The sequence below is a fragment of the Sminthopsis crassicaudata genome, chromosome 5, assembly GCF_048593235.1.
Source record: "Sminthopsis crassicaudata isolate SCR6 chromosome 5, ASM4859323v1, whole genome shotgun sequence".
Lineage (NCBI taxonomy): Eukaryota > Metazoa > Chordata > Mammalia > Dasyuromorphia > Dasyuridae > Sminthopsis > Sminthopsis crassicaudata.
In genome coordinates, this window is record NC_133621.1 from 240,197,460 (window position 1) to 240,218,722 (window position 21,263).

General features: G+C 33.4%; 1 protein-coding gene across 6 annotated transcripts in view; it reads left to right on the forward strand.

Moving 5' to 3' along the window:
* The window catches only part of TMTC1 (transmembrane O-mannosyltransferase targeting cadherins 1), a 318,149-nt gene that overhangs the window by 258,363 nt on the left and 38,523 nt on the right, over positions 1-21,263 (forward strand). For all 6 annotated transcript variants that reach the window (XM_074270648.1, XM_074270645.1, XM_074270646.1 and 3 more), the window contains one exon: positions 7,916-8,024. In XM_074270648.1, coding sequence (XP_074126749.1) covers positions 7,916-8,024 — 109 coding nt within the window. The remainder of the gene's footprint in view (positions 1-7,915; positions 8,025-21,263) is intronic.

Sequence of the window (21,263 nt, forward strand, 5' to 3'; positions counted from 1 at the left end):
AGGCATAGTAGGTTTTGTTCCAACCTTTTATTTTTACTCTATATGTATCTCCCTGCTTCAACTGTGTTTTCTGTAAACAACTTATTGTAGGATTCTGGCTTTTAATCCAGTCTGCAATCCACTTCCTCTGTAATGGGGGAGTTTACCCAGTCACATTTATGGTTAAAATTACTAATTCTGTATTACTTGCCATCTTGTTAACCCCTGCTTATGCTTTTTTTCCTTTCCTTCCCTTTTACCTCCCTCCCCAGTATTAAACTTGTGAGCACCACTTGCTTCTCATAGCTCTCCCTTTTTAGTATCCTTCCCCCACCTTAGAATTCCTCCCCCTATTTTACCCCTTTTTCTCACAATTTCTGTATTCCCTTCTGCTTAGCTTACTCCTTCTCTTTTTACTTTTCCCCTCCCACTTTTCAATGAAGTGGAAGGAGTTTCATCATAAGTCGAATATGTCTATATTTTTCTCTTTAAGCCAATTCTAATGAGAATATGATACATACTATGTTCATTCCCCTCCATTCTTTCTCTCAGATATAATAGGTTACCTTTGCCTCTTCATGAGATGTAATACCACCACTTTATCCTTTTTTCTGCTATAATTTCCTTTCCACCTCTAGTTTCTAGAAGAAATTATACATGTCTTCTTTATATATCTTTATGACAGAAATATAGTTCTCAAGATTTCTTTTTACCTTTTTAGGAATCTCTTGAGTTCTATATTTGGAGATTAAACTTTTTGTTTAGATCCGGTTTTTTCATTAACAATAGATGGAATTCACTTATTTTGTTGAATGTCCATCTTCTTTCCTGGAAAAAGATGCTAATTTTTGCTGGGTACGTTATTTTTGGCTGCATACCAACTTCCTTAGCCTTTTGGAATATCAAATTCCAGGCCCTTTCATCCTTTAATGTGGACGTTAGATCCTGGATAATCCTTATTGTGGCTCCTCCGTATTTAAATTGATTTTTTCCAGCAGCTTGCAGTATTTTTTCCTTCGTCTGATGGTTCTGGAATTTAGCCACTATATTTCTTGGTGTTTTTATTTTAGGGTCTCTTTCAGTAGGTGATTGATGAATTCTTTCAATGCCTATTTTACCCTCTGTTTCTAAAACATCTGGGCAGTTCTCTTTGATAATTTCTTGGAAAATAGTGTCCCAGCTCTTTTTTTCATCATATTTTTCAGGGAGTCCAATAATTCTCAGATTGTCTCTCCTAGATTTATTTTCCAGGTCTGTTGTCTTCCCAAGAAGGTATTTGACAGTTTTTCCCCATTATTTTATTTTTCTGGTTTTGCTTGACTGATTCTTGGTGTCTCCTCGAGTCATTCAAATCTCTTTGTTCGATTCTGATTTCAATGAAATATTTTCTTCACTCACTTTTTATTTTATATCTTTTTGTAATTGTCCAAATGAGTTTTTAAGTGAGTTGTTTTGTTCTATGGAATTTTTTTCTATCTCACCAATTTTAATTTTTGGAGAACTATTTTCTTTTTCCAATTCACTAATTTTGTTTTTCAAGTATTTGATTTCTTTATCCATTCTATATTTAAATGAGTGGGATGACTTATCCAGACTCTCTTGCCAAGTTCCCTTTCCTTTTCCCATTTTTCTTCTAGCTCTCTTATGAGAGCCTTTTTGATTTCTTCTATGACAGTTTTGTGTATTGAGGAGCAGGTTATATCCCACTTTGGGGATTCATCTGGAGACAATCTATTTTTAGTCTCCTCAGAGTTTAAAGTCTGCTCCTTATCCATATAGAAGCTATCAATGGTTAGAGTCCTTTTTAATTTTTTGCTCATTTTGTCAGAAAAGAGTCAAAGAAAACAAACTAATGAGAAAAACAAATGCAGTCTGCTTTTGGAGGGGGAGGGGCTGGATGATGTTACCTGGCTTCCTCTACAGACTGCAGGGGCAGCAGCAAGACACTAGCAGGACAGTAATGGCTGTACTGGGTCTATTCTCTGAGACTCTTGAGGCTCTAAGAACACGATGAGACACTCCAGGTGGGGTTGGCCAGGTCCCAAGAGATGCTAGCTTTTCAGGGTTATAGTCTTTACCTCCTGTGTTTACAGCTTCTTTGCTGATCCTGGCTTGCTGCCAAGACAGAATATCTACACTGTGGTAAAGATCATTTCACAGAAAAGGCAGAGATAGCACCCCTCCTCCCTCTGGTCTGTGCAGTTTGAGTTGCCTGCCTTGCTCTTGCTGCTTGCCCTCAGCCTGTGTCAGATTTGTTAGTTCCCCCCGCCCCCTAAGCAAAAACAGACCTTTTCTGGTGAATCTCAAGGATATCTTCTGTTGGTAATTTTTTGTGGGTTTTTTTTCCAGTCAAGCACTAATTCCAAGGCTTGTCATGACATAAATTCTGAGAGAAAATGCAGAGCTTTAGCAGATGTGTGCCTCCTCTCTGCCATCTTGGGTGGAAATCCCTATATTTTAAGTATATATATATATATTTTCATATTATACAAAAGTATATATTCTATTTTTAACATCACTTTCATTTGCAAATCTATCTTTTCTTCCTCTTCTATCCAAGTAATTCTCTTTTAATCTGTCAGTTGATCCAGAGTTAATATTTATTAATTAAGTTCCTACTTTGTGTCAGAGATTAATATTCTTTTTTTATATAGGATAGTTCTCTGGAAGAGGGAGTAGGAAGAATTCTAAAAAAGGCTATGCTGATATTAAAAAAAATATGTCAATAAAAGTTGGTAAAATCAATAACTTTTAAAAAAAAGAACATAGTTAGGAAAGTTGACATTTAAGTCTTGAACATTTTTTTTATGCTTGTAAATGGCACTTCCTTTAGTTGAGTATAAAAAGGGTGGGTTTATATCTTAATTATCCTACCATTTTTGGTTCTTGCCCACCTAACAAATGCTTATTTGTGCATTAACTAACATTTTAACAAAATATTCTTGCTACCTTTGCAATTTTTGTACAAAAGAATGATGGAGCATATCCTTTCTCATTAGTCAAATTGGCATATACACATAAAACTAATTCAAGACTACAATAGAGGAAAATGTCATGTGTAAAATATTCTGACTCATAAATCTAACAATTTATGTTTTAACTTTAGTCCATTTTTAGAAAGAGTCAAAGTGCACACTTTTTTATATTTGTGATTTCCATTTTGTAATGGAAACTGGGGTACATGGACTTTTCAAGGAGGACTAACATCTCTAGTTTGAAGACTTGCTGAGTCCTTTTTTTGGGTTGCTCATTTATTTTTGGTGTCCATCCGACACTGAACTTTCACCTCTAGCTCCAAGAAACTGTAACATGCATAGCAATTACACATTGGTAAAACTGCCTCTGCAGATGAGCTAAACCAAATTGAAGGTAATTTATAGGCCTCAAATTTAATGGTTAGGTAGGGGAATATCTACCCTAAGCATGTGAAGACTTCCCTATAGGAACAGGTAGCTGAGTACAATTTGTTCCAACTTCCATGAAAGCAGCTAAAGCAGATGTTGTGGAGCACTTAAGAGTTTGGTCAGAACACTTGAGTTTTAATTTATCCTCTTGTACTCAGGATCTTGGGATCCTGGTTGTCAAAGATTATGGAACCCTGGAAATAAAAAAAAAAATCTTAACCTGTCATAGTAATTTGAAGGCAGAATAACTACTTTTTAGGAACTTTGGAGAAGATTACTATTCAGGTATGGTTTGAAAATTGACCTCTGAGATCTCTTCTAACAATGAGTCCAAAGTTCCATTTTCTTAAAACCAGATCTGTGATTTCTCTGATCTAGGAGATGTCTAGTGAGAATCTTTACCAAAGCAAATCAATAACTGCTTGGCCACATAGTGGGATTTAGAGGGCTGTCTAGGGCACTGGATGGTAATTAATATGCTCAGTGTCACATAGTCAGTATGTGCCATAGAGAAGTATATCAACCCATGACTTCCTGACTCTAAGGATGGGTCTCCATACACTATGCTATTTTGTCTCTCATGATTCTATGCTTACTAGGCTTAAGAAGGGTTAGGTTCCTTGATGTTAACTGATAGGAAAATACGATGAATGGTTATCTGTGTTAAAAAAAAAAACATTTGGGGTTACACTGAAGATATTTAAGTTCATCTACTGCATCCTGCACCATCATCAGTCATCTTGATTTTTGTCTTGCCATTGGACTTTGATGATCTTAGAAGAAAGAGTGAGGCTCAGAACGTGGTACAATTCTGCCTCAGTTAAATTCAATTCATGTGCAAGTAAAGATATCACCCTCTAGTGTGATTTGTCCTCTTCAGAAATAAAGGACAAATTACAACAAAGATTACAAGAACAAAAAGGAAAAAAGTGCTTCCTCTCAAGGAATTCATAATCTAAAGGTGAGAGAGAGTAACATATATGTATTATGTATGGTGAAGATACAAAATACAGATAAGATAGTAGAAGTAGTAGCTGGGGAAATCATGAAATGCTTCATGAAGAAATTTATATGAGTTGGAGGAAACTAAGTAAGTCGAAGGAAGAGAGGCAATTTATTTCCAGCATGGATTACAGCAGAGAAATATGGAAATAGCTAAGGAATTGTCTCATGTAAGGAACCATAAGCAGGCCAGATTGACTGAATTATGTGTAAAGGGGAGTAATGCATAATTGTTGTGATATGGGAGCCACCTGCCAATGGCTGCTGGAGAACTAACTCAGACCTGAAGAATGGATCTTTTCATTTGAGAGAATGCTGCTGCTGCTGCAAGGAGGACTGAAATTCAATTGCTGTAAGGAGGACTGAAATTCAATTGCTGTAAGGAGGACTGAAATTCAATTGCTGTTTTCTGACTTCTTTCCTCTTCCCTCTTGCCTCCAATTTATTTCATTCCCAATCCACAAGGAACAGCTGCCGTAGTAAAGACTGCTTTGCAACTCCTTCAAGTGTTATGATTCACAGCTGTAGAGAGTCTTGGAGAATTGATCAGCCCCTTCACTCAGGCATGGTCCTTAACACATAATTATGTTGGAAAAGTAGATTGGGAAGCAAGTTGTGAAAGGCTTTAAATACTAAACAGAACATTTCATATTTGATTTTAGAAGTAATAGAAAACCAATAGGGAATATTTAATGTTTAAATTTAAGTAGGGAATTTAAATTTTAACTTTAAATAGGGAAATAGGTAATATGGCCATATAGGTATTATAGGAAAATCACCATAGCACTTGCAACTTGTAACAAAGACTTTTTTTTTTTTCAGACAGAAAAAGGCAGTTCAGCAAAACTGAAATATTTGCCAAATCTGAGAATGTCTATAATATTCTACCTTCATTATCTACCACTTCTTTATAAAGAAGGGAGGGGAAATGAATTTTATCCATTGTTTTTAAGATCTAAGCTCCTTCGTGTTCATTTTCATTTTTGTTATTGCCTTGCTATGGTCATTTTTTTTTTATTACTTTCTTGGTTTTACTTACTTCATGCTTTATAATTCATACAAATAAGTTTTTCCATTCTCTGAGTTTTTCATAATTATACTTTTTTGTATACCACAATTTGTTTAATCATTTTCTAATCAATGGTGATTAATTTTTAAAAGCTTTATTATATCACATTTTTTGTATCAAACTTTTCTCAATCCCCTTTCCCCAATCCTCCATTATCAAAAAGAAAAACATTTAAGAAAAATAAGATATCACAATGACTCTACATCTATCTGACTCTACATTCACTATTCAATACCTGTTACAGGTAGTTCTCTATTGAAAGGAAGATTGTATATTTTATAATCTCTAGAATAGTTATTTCTAGTAAATGCAAGTATTAAAAAACTATTTAAAACTTTAATGGTGGCATTAAATGTCTTGAATCAAACTCAAAATAAAATTGTTAGTTGCTACACACTATAAGACATTGCCCTTTGCATTCCTAGTCACTTTGGTAACATATTAGTCCCAAATTCTTCTGTATTTCATAAATATAATAACATGATGAACAAAATATGTCCTTTTTTGGATTTCATTAGAGAATCCTCACAGCAGATCATGTAATTTGCAATTTTGTGGTTCTCTCTGAGAGTAGTTGGGTAGTTATCATGCAAAAATTTTTACCTGTTCAACTGAGTATTGATCATTCCTAATAATTTTTAAAAGTTAATAGAAATCATGGGACTAGACTAGTCAATTTCTTGAGATTTGTATATCCTGCCCAACCCCCATGTCTTATACAATTCTGTAGTTTCATAACTCTTACATAAAATTCAATGATTATTTTTATTAATTAATTATTTTTATTAATTAATTTTATTAATTAACTTTATTAATTAATAGAATTGGCAAAAATGTCCTATGCTGGTTATCTGCTCTTAGGGCACAGACTACAATGACACAGCTAAGATGGTTGAGAAATAGAATCCCACAGTTCCAAAAGATTTGATTTAACTTTATTCTGAAACATGGCTCTTCACTCTAAATAGTCAGTATGGAGAACAAATACTTCACTCAGAATTAGGAATCCTGGGTTCTAAAGGTTTCTTCTATCAAAATGCATTTAAGTGCCTGTTGTGTGCCAGGTGCTCTGTTAGGATCTGGGGCATGAAAACCAAACTAAATCAGTATCTGCTTTTAAGGAGCCTAAAATCTAGAAATTTACACACACGGCACAAGTTTGTACAACACAAATACAAAGTAATTTCACAGAGGCAGCTAGGTGGCACAGTGGATAGAGTACCAGCCCTGTAGTCAGGAGGACCTGAGTTCAAAGTTTGTCTCAGACACATAACACTTCCTGGCTGTGTGACCTTGGGCAAGTCACTTAATCCCAATTGCCTCAGGGGAAAAAAATTCTACAGTCCAAGATTGCAAATACAGTATTTGAAGGCTGTTATTGGTAAGAAATGATTACCCCTACCCTCTCACTACATTTTTCTTCATGGCTATCATAGCATTTCATGCTAAGCTAGAGCATCAGGAGGATGCTCTATAATAGAAAATATAAAAATAGGCTAACTAGATTGGAAGCATGAAGCTTAGCTAGGTGAGGAAGAAGAGAAAGGCAACAGGGACAGAACTGGAGTCAGAACATAAGAATCACATAATCAACAATACCACTACCTACATCCCAGAATTGTGTTGAGAATAAAATTATAATATTTGTACAGCATTTTGTTTATTTTGTTAATTTGTAAATGCTAATTGTTCCCATAATTAATTATAAGGGAGACATAGTTAAGTAAAAATTAATTTTATGGAAAAACAAAAGTCACTTTATCACTTCAGGCAACAGTTTCCACAAGTGTAAAATTAAGGGAATAAACTACTTGCTCAATAGAGTCCCTTCCTGTTCTGACACTCTGTGCACAAGCACAGTGCTTGGTTTACAATAGACATTGGACTTCTATACTTATACTTCTATACTTCTATACTTCTACTTCTATATCAACTAGATGATGACACAACCTTTACTTTTAAAGTCTATATCTTGTACAATAAAAATAATATTTATAAAATTTTTTTAAATTTGCAAAGTATGTTGTGCATATTATTTCATTTGATCTTCTCCATAATCATGTGAGATGGAAATAGGAATTATTAATTAATATTATTAATTGAGGCTCAAGTAATTTGCCAGTGTATGCAGTAAATGTCAAAGACAGAATCTGAAATCAAGTCTTCCTAGTCTGGAACTTGTTAAGAGTCCAAAAGTCACAGTAGAAATTGAATTATCACCACCTCCACTCATATTTTAATGTTTCTTGGAAAAACATAGTGCTAAAGAACCTTTGGAAATGTATAATAATTTGTTTATTATTATTAATATTTTATACAATAATTACAATTATTAATAAATAATGTGGGAGAAAAAATTTATTATTTCTTAGTTTTTGCTGAAAAAATTTAAATATATTAAAATACATAAACAATATGTAATTAAAAGGTGTTTTCTTTCTCTCCTTACCATGATTAACAGGTCTCAAGGGAAAAAAGAAGACGCTATCATCTTTTTAAGAGACTCTATCAGATTTGGTCCAGAGTTTGCAGATGCCTATTCAAGCCTAGCTTCATTGTTGGCTGAACAGGTAATTAGTTTCTTTTTCTTCAATACTTTATTTGTGGTTTCATCCATGTTAAATACTAGAAAATCTTCTGCTTTCTATTCTTATCATATCTTTCCTGATCTCCTTGCCTTTCTTCTATAAGAAGATAATTTTTCTGCTTTGACTCGATGCCATTTCCTGGAGACAGCAAGGCACATCACTAGCTAGATAATGCAGAATTGAGATGATATAAAGTATTTGCTATATAGTTAACTGGTTAGTGATAACAAAATTTATGAATCAGTTTTTTATATCTATTTCCTCAAGATGAGTAGTTTGTAGTTTGTATGTTTATAGTTACTAGTTTGTAGTTAATATGCAAATTCTAGCTATAGCCCTAGTGTTTGCTAATTTTATAATTTTATCTTATGTAAATCTTTTCATTTTGCCCTCTTTTTTAAATGTATAAATTTTTTATCTTCCTCTTCTGTTCTCCCTCAAATTCTATTTTTTCTTTACCCCTGATAGTGATCTATAGCACTTTTCAAATGACTACTGAAAGTCTTAATTTCTTTGCATGAAAAAAATTTATTTCATATCCTTTGAGCATTTATAAATTGGTAAATGACTTTCATCCTAATAAATTTCACTGAGTTCTCTACCTATTTGAGAAATGAGGCCTTCATCAGACACATATGCTATTAAAAACTGTTTCCCAGTTTAATGCTTTCCTTCTGATCTTGGCTGCATTGATTTTGTTTGTGTTAAAAAAAAGTTTTAATTTGATTTAATCATAATTATGCATTTTAAATCTCTATCTCTTGTTTGGTCATAAATTCTTCCTTTCTCCATAGATCTACTTTCTTTGCTCTCCTAATTTGTTTGTGGCATCACCCTTTATACCACATCATTTACTCATTTTTACTTTATTTTAGTATATGGTGTAAGATGTCAGTCTATACCTAGTTTTTGTCAATAGTGAATTCTTATTCCAGAAACTGTAATCTTTGGGTTTATCAAAAACTAGGTTACTAAGGTCATTTACTACTATGTCTTATAGACCAAATTTATTTCACTGATCCATCACTCTATTTCTTAGCCAATACCAGATACTTTTGATGATTGACATTTTATAATAATTTTATAATTTTTGCTTTTTTTCATTAATTCCCTTAGTATTTTTGACCATCCATTCTTCCAGATGAATTGTGTTATTTCTAGCTATATAAAATAATTTGATTGATATGACACTGGATAAATAAATTAATTTAGGTAGAATTGTTGTTTTTATTAATATTGGCTTAGCCAGTCCATGGGCAATTGATATTTTTCCCAATTCTTCAGATCTGACTATATGTGTAAAAAGTGTTTTGTAATTATGTTCCTCCATTTATTTTGGTACATAGATTCCCAGGTATTTTATATTGTTTATAGTTATTTTAAATGGAATTTCTCTTTTATCTCTTTTTGCTGGCCTTTGTTGGTAAAATATAGAGATGCTGATAACATATGTGGGTTTATTTTATATCCTGCAACTTTGATAAATTTGTTAATTATTTCAAGTAGTTTTTTAGTTGATTCTCTAAGTATACCATCAAATCATCCACAAAGAGTGATAGTTTTGTTTCCTCATTGCCTCTTCTATTTTAATGTCTTCTCTTTTTGCTAAAGGTAACATTTCTAGTATAATACTAAATAATAATGGTGATAAGGGCATCCTTATTTCATCCTTGATCTTATTAGAAAGTCATCTAGTTTATCCCCATTACAAGATTTTAGATAGATACTATTTATCATTTTAAAGAAAGCTCAATTTACTCCTATGCTTTTTAATGTTTCAATAAAAATGGGTCCGTTATTTTGTCAATAATTTTTTCTGCATCTGTTGAGATAATTGTGTGACTTCTGTTGATTTTGTTATTAAAATGGTCTATTACATTGATAGTTTTCATGATATTGAACCAGCTCTGTGTTCCTAATATGTAGTATTAGAATTAATTGTTCTTTAAATGTTTGGTAGAATTCACTTGTGAATCCATCTGGCCCTGGTGATTTTTTCTTAGAAAATTCATTGGTAGCTTGTTCAATTTCTTTTTCTAAAATAAGGTTATTTCAATATTCCATTTCATCATCTGTTAATCTGGACAATTTATAATTTTGTAAATAGTCATTTATTTCATCAAGATGGTCATATTTATTGGCATACAATTAGGATAAATAGTCCCTAATTATTGCTTTAATTTCCTCTTCATTGGTGATGAATTCACCTTTTTGATGTTTTTAATACTGGTAATTTGGTTCTGTTCTTTCCTTTTAAAACAACATATTAACCAAAGTTTTTTTTCCTTATTTTATTGATTCCCCATCCCTTCATAAACCAGCTTTTAGTTTGATTAATTTTATGGCTTTCTTATTTTTGATTTTATTAATCTCTCCTTTGATTTTCAGGATTTCTAATTTAGTGTTTAATTGGGAATTTTAATTTGCTTTTTCCCCTTAGCTTTTTGAATCGCTTGCCCAATTCATAGATCTGGGTTTTGTGTTTTTTTTCATTTTTTATATCATTCCATCAAAGTAATTTATACTTATATGTTCTATATATATGCTTTCTAATTACAATAATAGAAATAGTTTTTGTTTTATTTATTTAATATTTTATCCAGTTACATTCAAAACAAAATATTTTTTATATTTGTTTTGAATTTTTTGAGTTCTAGATTTTCTCCCCTATTCCCCACCCACAATTAAGAAACCACTTATGAAGCTATGCAAAACATTTTCATAAATGTCAAGTTGTGAAAAAAAAATTCCCCCCCTAATTAAAATAAAACTCTCAAAAATTAAGTTGAGAGAGAAAGACAGAGGGAGAAGGAGAGGGAGGGAAGGAAGTGAGGAATAAGACTAATCAATTCCTTCTCTGGGTATGAATAGAATTTTTCATCATAAGTTCTTCAGAGTACAATGATTGTTCTAAGATTAGCAAAGTCATTCTTAGCTGGTCATTCCCAGAACGTTGCTATTACTTTGTATTCAGTATATTTCACTTTGCTTGAGTTCATGCAGGACTTTCCAGGTTTTTTTCTTTTTCTTGAGAGCATTCTGCTTATCATTTCCCACAGAACAATAATATTCCATCAGACATATCAACTACTGAGCCATTCTCCAATTGATGGGCATCCCTTCAATTTCCAATTATTTTGCCCTGAGAGTAGAGTTGTCATACTTTTTGTATGTATAGGTGACTTTTCTCCTCTACTCCTCTCCTCTCCTCTCTTTCTCCCCCCCCCCCCCATCTCTTTATATTCAGGTCAAGTAGTGGTCTGAAGTAAGTGCATACTCCTTATTTTTTATAAATTTGACTTAGTTCCCTCTATGTTTGAGAAATGAGGCCTTCTCAGGCCTGCTTCAAAATTCTTTCTTTCTTTCTTTCTTTCTTTCTTTCTTTCTTTCTTTCTTTCTTTCTTTCTTTCTTTCTTTCTTTCTTTCTTTCTTTCTTTCTTTCTTTCTTTCTTTCTTTCTTTCTTTCTTTCTTTCTTTCTTTCTTTCTTTCTTTCTTTCTTTCTTTCTTTCTTTCTTTCTTTCTTTCTTTCTTTCTTTCTTTCTTTCTTTCTTTCTTTCTTTCTTTCTTTCTTTCTTTCTACAATTACTATTGCTAATTATATTTCCCTCCATTTATACTTTCTCTTTTCACCCTGTCCTTCCTCAAAAGTGTTTTGGTACTGACCACGCCTTCCCCCAAGTACCCTCTCTTTTATCACCCTCCCTGATATTCCCATATCCAAGTCCTCTCCTATTTTTTCTGCAGAGTAATATAGATTTATATATCTCTATTAAGCATTATGTTATTTCCTCTTTGAGCCTATTCTGATGAGAATAAGATTTATACTCTCTCACTTTCTCTCTCTTTCTCCCTCCAGGCAAGCTTTTTCTTGCCTCTTTTTTATGGCAAATAATTTGCACCATTCCCACTTCTCCCTTTCCCTTTCTCTCAATATATTCTTCTTACCCCTTAATTTCATCATTAAAATATATATTATTCCTTCAAATTCAATTCATATATATGCCCTCTTTCTATATATACTACTTCCAACTGCCATAATAATGAGAAAGTTAATCCTTTCATGTAGAAATGTAAACAGAGAAACCCTAAGTTGTCTCTTATGATATCACTTTCTTGAATACCTCCTTATGCTTCTCCAGAGTCCTGTATTTGAAACCCAAATTTTCCATTCAGCTCTGGTCTTTTCATCACAAACGTCTGAAAATCCTCTATTTCACTCAATGACCACCTGTTCCTCTGAAGGATTATACTTAGTTTTGATGGATAGTTGATTCTTAGTTGTAATCCTAACTCCATTGCTCTCTGGAATATCACATTCCAAGCCCTCTGGTCCTTTAATTTAGAAGCTGCCACATCTTGTGACTCCACTGTACTTTAATTGTTTCTTTCTGGGTAGTTGCAATATTTTCTCTTTGATCTTGAAGTTCTGTAATTTGGCCTTTAGTATTCCTGGGAGTTTTCATGTTGGGATCTCTTTCTGGAGGTGATTGGTGAATTCTTTCAATTTCTATTTTAACCTCTGGTTCTAAAATATCAGGAGAGTTTTCTTTGATAATTTCTTGAAGGATGATGTCCAGGCTCTTTTTTTTTTTAAATTATGGCTTTCAAGTATACCAGTAATTTTAAAATTATCCATTACAAAGAGTTAAAAGCCGAGTATTTTTTTGTTTTGACTTATTGTATCTTGATTTCTCATAAAGTGATTAATTTCCATTTGCTCAATTCTATTTTAAAAGCAATTATTTCTCTCAGTGAACTTTTGTACCTCCTTTCCCAACTGACCAATTTTGCTTTTTAAGGCATTCTTTTCTTCATTAGCACACTCATTTCCTTTTGCATCATTTTCAATTCTATTCCTAATTTTTCTTTTTTTTCTTTTTCTATTTCTCTTGATTTTCAAAATCCCTTTTGATTCTTTGGTGATCTGAACTTAATTCTTATTTTTCTTAGAGGCTTTTGATATAGGGTAAGAGCTTTGACTTTGTTATCATCTACTCAGTATGTGTTTTGATCTTCCTTCTCACCATAATAACTTTAAATGATCAGAAACTTTTTTTGTTATGTTCATTTTCTTAGCTTATTACTCGGCTTTTAACTCTTTGTTAAAGTAGGGCTCTGTTTCCAGAGTGGATGGTGTGCACCCAAACTATAGGGGTTTTGTACATTTATTTTCAGAGATCCTTCTAGGAACCTGAGCACAAGCACTCTTGTCTATCCTGCAGCTGTTTGGAGTGTCCCAGTAACTGTAACTGTTCAATCTGATGTGCTGAATCAACAGATTCTGCTTTGCTGATGCTCAAGACTTGAGGCTAGGATCTGGGCTGTGCACCAGATTCCCAACCCATTGCCAGAGATCCTCTCCATTTATTTTTTGAGTCCTCTCTGGTGAGAAGCCTCTGGTATTGTTGTTGATTCAGAGGTCCCCCATCGTTGATGTTGGGGTATGAGCCTGAGTTGGGGCCTGGCTAGGGCTGAGGTCAGGGCTCGGACTGTGCTGGTGTAGTCTGCACTCTGATTATGCACTAGGCTCCCACCCTGGCTTCACAGACTTTTTCTGCTGATTTTTCAAGTCCTCCTTGATGTCTCAGAGCTGAGGAGTCTAGAAGCCACCAATACTGCTGCTGATTCAGAAGTCTGGCTGAGGGCCGGATCCAGGACTGAATCTAGAGCTGAGCTATTCTGGTCTGTAATAGGACTGCACATTGTACTGCGGTCTGTGACATCACAGACCATTTTGGTTGACCTTCTAAGTTGCTTTCATGTGGAAAATGTTCTACTCTGTCTTTTGGGGGTGTTCTGATGCTCTAAAATTTGTTTAGTCATTATTTAAAGGAATTTGGAGCAATTTGGGGAGAGGTTGGGTGAGTTTCTGCCTTTACTCCATCATTCTGGCTGCATCTCCTAGAGATATAGTTCTTAAGAATTTTAAGTATCATCTTCCTATGTAGGGATGTAAATAGTTTAACCTTATTATCATGGATTTTTTCCTTTTCTATTTATCTTTTTATGTTTTTCTTGAGTCTTATATATGAAAATCACATTTTCTGTTCAGTTCTGGTGTTTTCATCAAGAAAGTTTAAAAGTCCATCTTTCCCTCCAAAAATTATGCCTAATTCTGCTGTAATATAAGCTCCTTTGTCTTCCAAAATATTATATGCCAAGCCTTTATCTAAAAGCTGCTAAATTCTGTGTAATTCTGCTTGTGATTCCTGTGATACTTGAATTGTTTCTTTATGACAATATTTTCTACTTGGCCTGATAATTATTGTATTTCTCCATAATATTGCATAGAGTTTTCATTTTGAGATTTATTGGTGGTTTTTAAAATTACTATTTTACTCTCTGGTTCTAGAATATCAAGGCAGTTTTCCTTGATAATTTCTTGAAAGGTGCTGCCCAAAGCAGTCACCAAAACCATTTGGTACTGGCTAAGAAATAGAACGGTAGATCAGTGGAACAGATTAGATACAAAGGACAAAAAAGGGTACATCTATAGCAATCTAATCTTTGACAAACCCAAAGATACCAACATTAGGGACAAAAATTCATTATTCAGAAGAAACTGTTGGGAAAACTGGAAATTAGTATGGCAGAAATTAGATATGGACCCACACTTAACACCATATACCAAGATAAGATCAAAATGGGTCCATGATTTAGGCATAAAGAATGAGATCATAAATAGATTAGAGGAACAGAGAATAGTCTACCTCTCAGACCTGTGGAGGAGGAAGGAATTTATGACCAGAGGAGAATTAGAGATCATTATTGATCACAAAATAGAAGATTTTGATTACATCAAACTAAAAAGTTTCTGTACAAACAATACTAATGCAAACAAGATTAGAAGGGAAGTAACAAATTGGGAAAATATTTTTAAAAGGAAAGGTTCTGACAAAGGTCTCATTTCCAAAATATATAGAGAACTGACCCTGATTTATAGGAAACCAAACCATTCTCCAATTGATAAATGGTCAAGGGATATGAACAGACAATTCTCAGATGATGAAATTGAAACTATTTCCACTCATATGAAAGAGTGTTCCAAATCACTACTGATCAGAGAAATGCAAATTAAGACAACTCTGAGATACCACTACACACCTGTCAGATTGGCTAAGATGACAGGAACAAATAATGATGAATGTTGGAGGGGCTGTGGGAAAACTGGGACACTGATACATTGTTGGTGGAGTTGTGAAAGAATCCAGCCATTTTGGAGAGCAATTTGGAACTATGCCCAAAAAGTTGTCACACTGTGCATACCCTTTGACCCAGCATTGCTGTTATTGGGATTATATCCCAAAGAAATACTAAAGAGTGGAAAGGGACCTGTATGTGCCAAAATGTTTGTGGCAGCTCTTTTTGTTGTAGCTAGAAACTGGAAGTTGAATGGATGTCCATCAATAGGAGAATGGTTGGGTAAATTGTGGTATATGAAGGTTATGGAATATTATTGCTCTGTAAGAAATGACCAGCAGGAGGAATACAGAGAGGCTTGGAGAGACTTAAATCAACTGTTGCTGAGTGAAATGAGCAGAACCAGAAAATCACTATACACTTCAGCAACAATACTGTATGAGGATGTATTCTGATGGAAGTGGAAATCTTCAACATAAAGAAGATCCAGCTCACTTCCAGTTGATCAATGATGGACAGAAATAACTATACCCAGAGAAGGAACACTGGGAAGAAAATGTAAATTGTTAGCACTACTGTCTATTTACCCAGGTTACTTATACCTTCGGAAGCTAATAATTAATGTGTAACAAGAAAATGGTATTTACACAGATATATTGTATCTAGGTTATATTGTAACACATGTAAAATGTATGGGATTACCTGCCATCGGGGGGAGGGAGTGGAGGGAGGGAGGGAATAATTTGGAAAAATGAATTTAAAAAAAAAAAAAAAAGAAAGGTGCTGCCCAAGCTCTTTATTTGATCATGGCTTTCAAGTAGTCTAATAATTTTTAAATTATCTCTCATAGATCTCTTTTCCTGGTCAGTTATTTTTCCAATGAAATATTTTACATCTTCTACTTTTTCATTCTTTGATTTCATTTGATTGATTTTTGATGTTTCATAGAATCATTAGTTTCCACTTGCCTAATTCTAATTTTTAAGGAATTATTTTCTTCCCTGAGCTTTAGTACCTCCTTTTCCATTTAGCCAATTTTACATTTTTAAGGAGTTATTTTCTTCAGTGAATTTTATACATCTTTTTCCATTTGTCCAATTCTGTTTAAGGCGATGTTTTCTTTTTCTAAGTTGCTATGTCTCCTCCCTCCAATCACCTGATTTTCTTACTTCACTCTCATTTCTTTTCCCAGTTTTTCTTCTACCTCTTATTTAAGTTTAAAAATTCTTATTGAGCACTTCCAGCAAGAAGGTATCTTTGTTGGGAAACTGTTTTATTCCATCCTTTTCCCAGGTTTTGCTGCTCCATAATTCATTTTGAGACTTGATTTAAAGTTGTTTCATGAAGTACTGCAGAGAAGTCAGACAGCTTCCTGATTTTCTGCACTAATTTGGCTTTATCTCCCTCCACTGAAGATTGATGATTGATTTACTTTTTTTAAAATGTGCTGAAAAACAGAAATTAAGATAATGACATTCTAGGGGGAAATCTATGATGAGTCCATTATTATGCACAGATAAAGTGAGGCAAAGGGCTGTAATGAGATTCAGATTTTTAAGACAGTTATTGAATTTTGTAGTAAGCCAGTTAAGGCTTAGCTTTAAGATTGAAATGAAATGTGGAACTTTTAGCTATTAAAGAAAAGATGTTTAATTAGTCATAAAATGTAAAGTTAGGCACAATATGGAACCAAGATGGAAGAGTAGAGACAGTAATACAGCCAATCGCTCCCAACATTTACCTTCAAACAACTTTAATATAATGTATCAAATTTAATTCTGGAATGGCAAAACCAACAAAAGATTAGAGAGATATTTTTTTAACCCAAGAAAACTTAGGAAGTCAGAAAGAGAGATCTATGATACCAGATTGGGGCTAACAAGGTCATAACATCAATGATGGACCTTGGAGAAATAAACAGTAGCAGTAGCTTTGAGAACTGAGCCCACAGATATTCCGGACTGAAGGAGGACTAGTGCTTGTGGCTTCAGGGGAGGAGGAAACTTGGTTACACTTCAGATGCTAAAGGAAGCATTAGCACTTGTTTTGGCAGAGAGTAGAGACCTTTTCCAGGACAATACCATCTTGAAAGCACTGAAAACTTGCAGAATGCCAGAATTAGATCTGAAAAAAGAAGAACAAAAAAGATTGAAACTTGTGATGGTGCTTTCCCACCCCCCAAAAGAACAGAAATTAACATTTACATAAAGCAAAGATTAAGAAGAACAAAAGACCTTGACCAAAAAAAGTTACTATGGTGACAAGGAATACCAAAACACAAACTCAGAAGACCACAAAATGAAAATGGCTATAAATAGAGCCTCCAAAAACAAGTCAAATTGGACTAAGCTCAACACAAATTCTTGAAAGAGCTAAAGAAAGAGATAAGAATGGTAAAAGATAAAATCAGAAAAGAAATGAAAGTGATGGAAGAAAATTATGAAAAGATATTTAACAACTTGGTAAAAGAGACAAAATAAAGTACTGAAGATTCTAACTTAAAAAACCAAAGCTGGTAAATGGTAACAAAAGGAACAAAAATGTACTGAAAAAAGGAATTCCTTAAAAATCAGCATTGGCCAAAAACAGGAAAAGAAGTAGAAAAGTTCATTAAAGCAAAAAATTCCTTAAAAATTACAATTGGACAAGCAGGAGCTAATGACTCTATAAGACATTAAGTTTGAAATATCAAGAAACAATAAAACATAGTCAAAAGAACGAAAACTAAGAAGAAAATATAAAATATTTCATCAGGAAAACAATTGATCTACAAAAAAGATTGAGGAGATATAATTTAAGAATTATTTGGCTACCTAAAAGCCATGTTTTTTTGTTTTGTTTTGTTTTGTTTTAAAGAACCTAGACATATTTCGAGATACTACAAAGGAACTTCTCTGATTTCTTGGAGGACAAAATAGAGATTGAAAAAATCTACCAATCACTTCCTGAGATCTCCAAAGGAAAGCTCTTAGGAAAATTACAGCCCATTTCCAGTCCCATTCACCAGTCAAGGAGAAAATCATAAATCATATTCCAAATAATTGGAATATCATATTCTGAAAAGAAGAATTTAAATGTCATGTTGCCACACTTGGGATTTTGTAATATTTAGCAATTTCCATGTTAAAGCAATGGAGGATTTGGAACATGATATTCCAATTTTTTCAGCCATACCCTAACTGATGGGCATCCCCTCAATTTCCAATTACTTGCCCTGAGAAGAGAATTGCTATAAATATTTTTGTACCTATAGGTCCTTTTTTTTTTTTTTAATCTCTTTTTAGTTTCATGCCTAGTAGTGGTACTATCAGGTCAAAGGATATGCATATTTTAATATCCCTTTGGGCATAGATCATATCTTTTGATAATTTATCAATTGGGGAATGGTTCCTTTTTCAAAATAAATTTGACTCAATTTCCTATACATTTGAGAAATGAGGCCTTCATCAGAGAAATTTGCTTCAAAATTCTTTTCCCATTACTATTGCTAATTGTATTTCCCCCGTTTATTGTATTCTCCTTTTTCACTCTGATCCACGTCAAAACTGCTTTGCTACTGACCACCCCTTTCCCCAAATATGTCCTTTCTTCTGTCATCCCCCCCAATTCCTGTATCATTTCCCCTCCTACTTTCCTGAAAGCTAAGATAGATTTCTAAACCATATTGAGTGTGTATATTATTTCCTCTTTGAGACAATTCTGATAAGAACAAGGTTCACTTACTCCTTCCCTCCTCCTCTTCCTCACCAACATAAAAGCTTTTTCTTGCCTCTTTTATGGCAGATTATTTATGTCATTCCACCTCTCCCTTTTCCTTTCTCCCAGTACATTCCTCTCTCATTCTTTAATTTTATTTTTTCAAGATATCATCCCTTTTATATTCAACTCATACCTATGCCGTCTCTCTCTCTGTGTATGTATGTATGTATGTATGTATATATATATATATATGTATTCCTTCTAATTGCCATAATAATGAGAAAGCTTTTTATAAGTTAGAAATATCATTCTCCCATGTAGGAATATAAAGAGTTAACTTTTATTAAGTCAATTATAACATCCTTTTCCTGATTATTTCCTTGTGCTTTTCCTGAATTCCATATTTGAAAATCAGATTTTTTACCTAGCTCTATTCTTTTCATCACAAATACTTCAAAGCCTTTTATTTCACTGAATTTCTAACTTTTCCCTTGAAAGATTATACTCTGTTTTGCTAGGTAGGTGATTCTTGAGTAATCTTGCTTTTAGGAATATCATATTCTAAACCTTAGGATCCTTTAATGTAAAAGCTGCCAAATCTTTTGTTTTCCTGACTTATATTTGAATTTTTTTGGGCTGTTTACAGTATTTTTTCTTTGACCTAGGATTTCTGGAATTTGACTACAGTATTCCTGGAAGTTTCCATCTTGGTATTATCTCTTTCAGGAGGTGATTGGTGTTCTTTCAATTTCTATTTTACTCTCTGGTTCTAGATTATTAGGAGTTTTCTTTAATAATTTCTTGAAATATGATGTCTAGCAAACCCCAACTTTTAGGATAAGAATTCACTATTTGACAAAAATTACTGAGAAAACTGGAAATTAGTATGGCAGAAACTAGGCATGAACCCACACTTAACATCATACACCAAGATAAGATCAAAATGGGTTCATGATATAGGTATAAAAAACGAGGTTATAAATACATTAGAAGAACATAGGATAGTTTTACCTCTCAGACTTGTAGAGGAGGAAGAAATTTGTGACCAAAGAAGAACTAGATATCATTATTGATCACAAAATAGAAAATTGTGGTTATATCATGTTAAAAGCTTTTGTACAAACAAAACTAATGCAGACAAGATTAGAAAGGAAGCAGTAAACTGGGAAAACATTTTTACAGTCAAAGGTTCTGATAAAGGCTTCATTTCCAAAATATATAGAGAATTGACTCTAATTTATAAGAAATCAAGCCATTCTCCAATTGATAAATGGCCAAAGGATATGAACAGACAATTTTCAGATGATGAAATTGAAACTATTTATACTCATATGAAAAGGTGTTCCAAATCATTATTGATCAAAGAAATGAAAATTAAGACAACTCTGAGATGTGGGAAAACTGGGACACTGATGCATTGTTGGTGGAGTTGTGACTGGATCCAACCATTCTAGAGAGCAATTTGGAACTATTCTCAAAAATTTATCAAACTGAGCATACCCTTTGACCCAGCAGTGTTACTACTAGGCTTATAACCCAAAGAGATATCAAAGAAGGGAAAGGGACCTGTATGTGCAAAAATGTTTGTGGCAGCCCTTTTTGTAGTGGCTAGAAACTGGAAATTGAATGGATACCCATCAATTGGAGAATGGCTGAATAAGTTGTAGTATATTAATGTTATGGAATATTATTGTTCTGTAAGAAATATCCAGCAGATGATTTCAGAAAGGCCTGGAGAGACTTACATGAACTGATGCTGAGTGAAATGAGCAGGACCAGGAGATCATTATATACTTCAACAACAATACTATGAGGACCAATTCTGATAGAAGTGGCTATCTTAGGCAATGAGAGGATCCAATTCAGTTCCAGTTGATCAGTGATGAACAAAACAGTCCCAGCAAAAGAACACTGAGAAACAAGTGTGGACTGCTTGCATTTTTGTTTTTCTTCCCAGGTTATTTTTACCTTTCTAAATCTGATTTTTCATGTGCAACAAGAGAACTGTATAAATATGTACACATATATTATATTTAAGATATACTTTAACATATTTAACATGTATGAGACTACCTGCCATCTAGGGGAGGGGGTGGAAGGAAGGGAAAAGTTGGAACAGAAATATTTGCAAGAGTCAATATTGAAAAATTACCCATGCATATGTTCTTTCAATAAAAAGCTATAATTAAAAAAAAAAAAGAAATATAATGTCTAGGCTCTTTTTTATCTCAGTTTTTACATTGACCAATAATTTTAATATTATGTGTCCTAGATCTTTTTCCAGGTCAGTTGTTTTTCCAATGAGATGTTTCACATTGTTTTAAAATTTTTTTTCATTCTTTTGGTTTGATTATTTCTTGATTTCTCATAAATTCATTAGC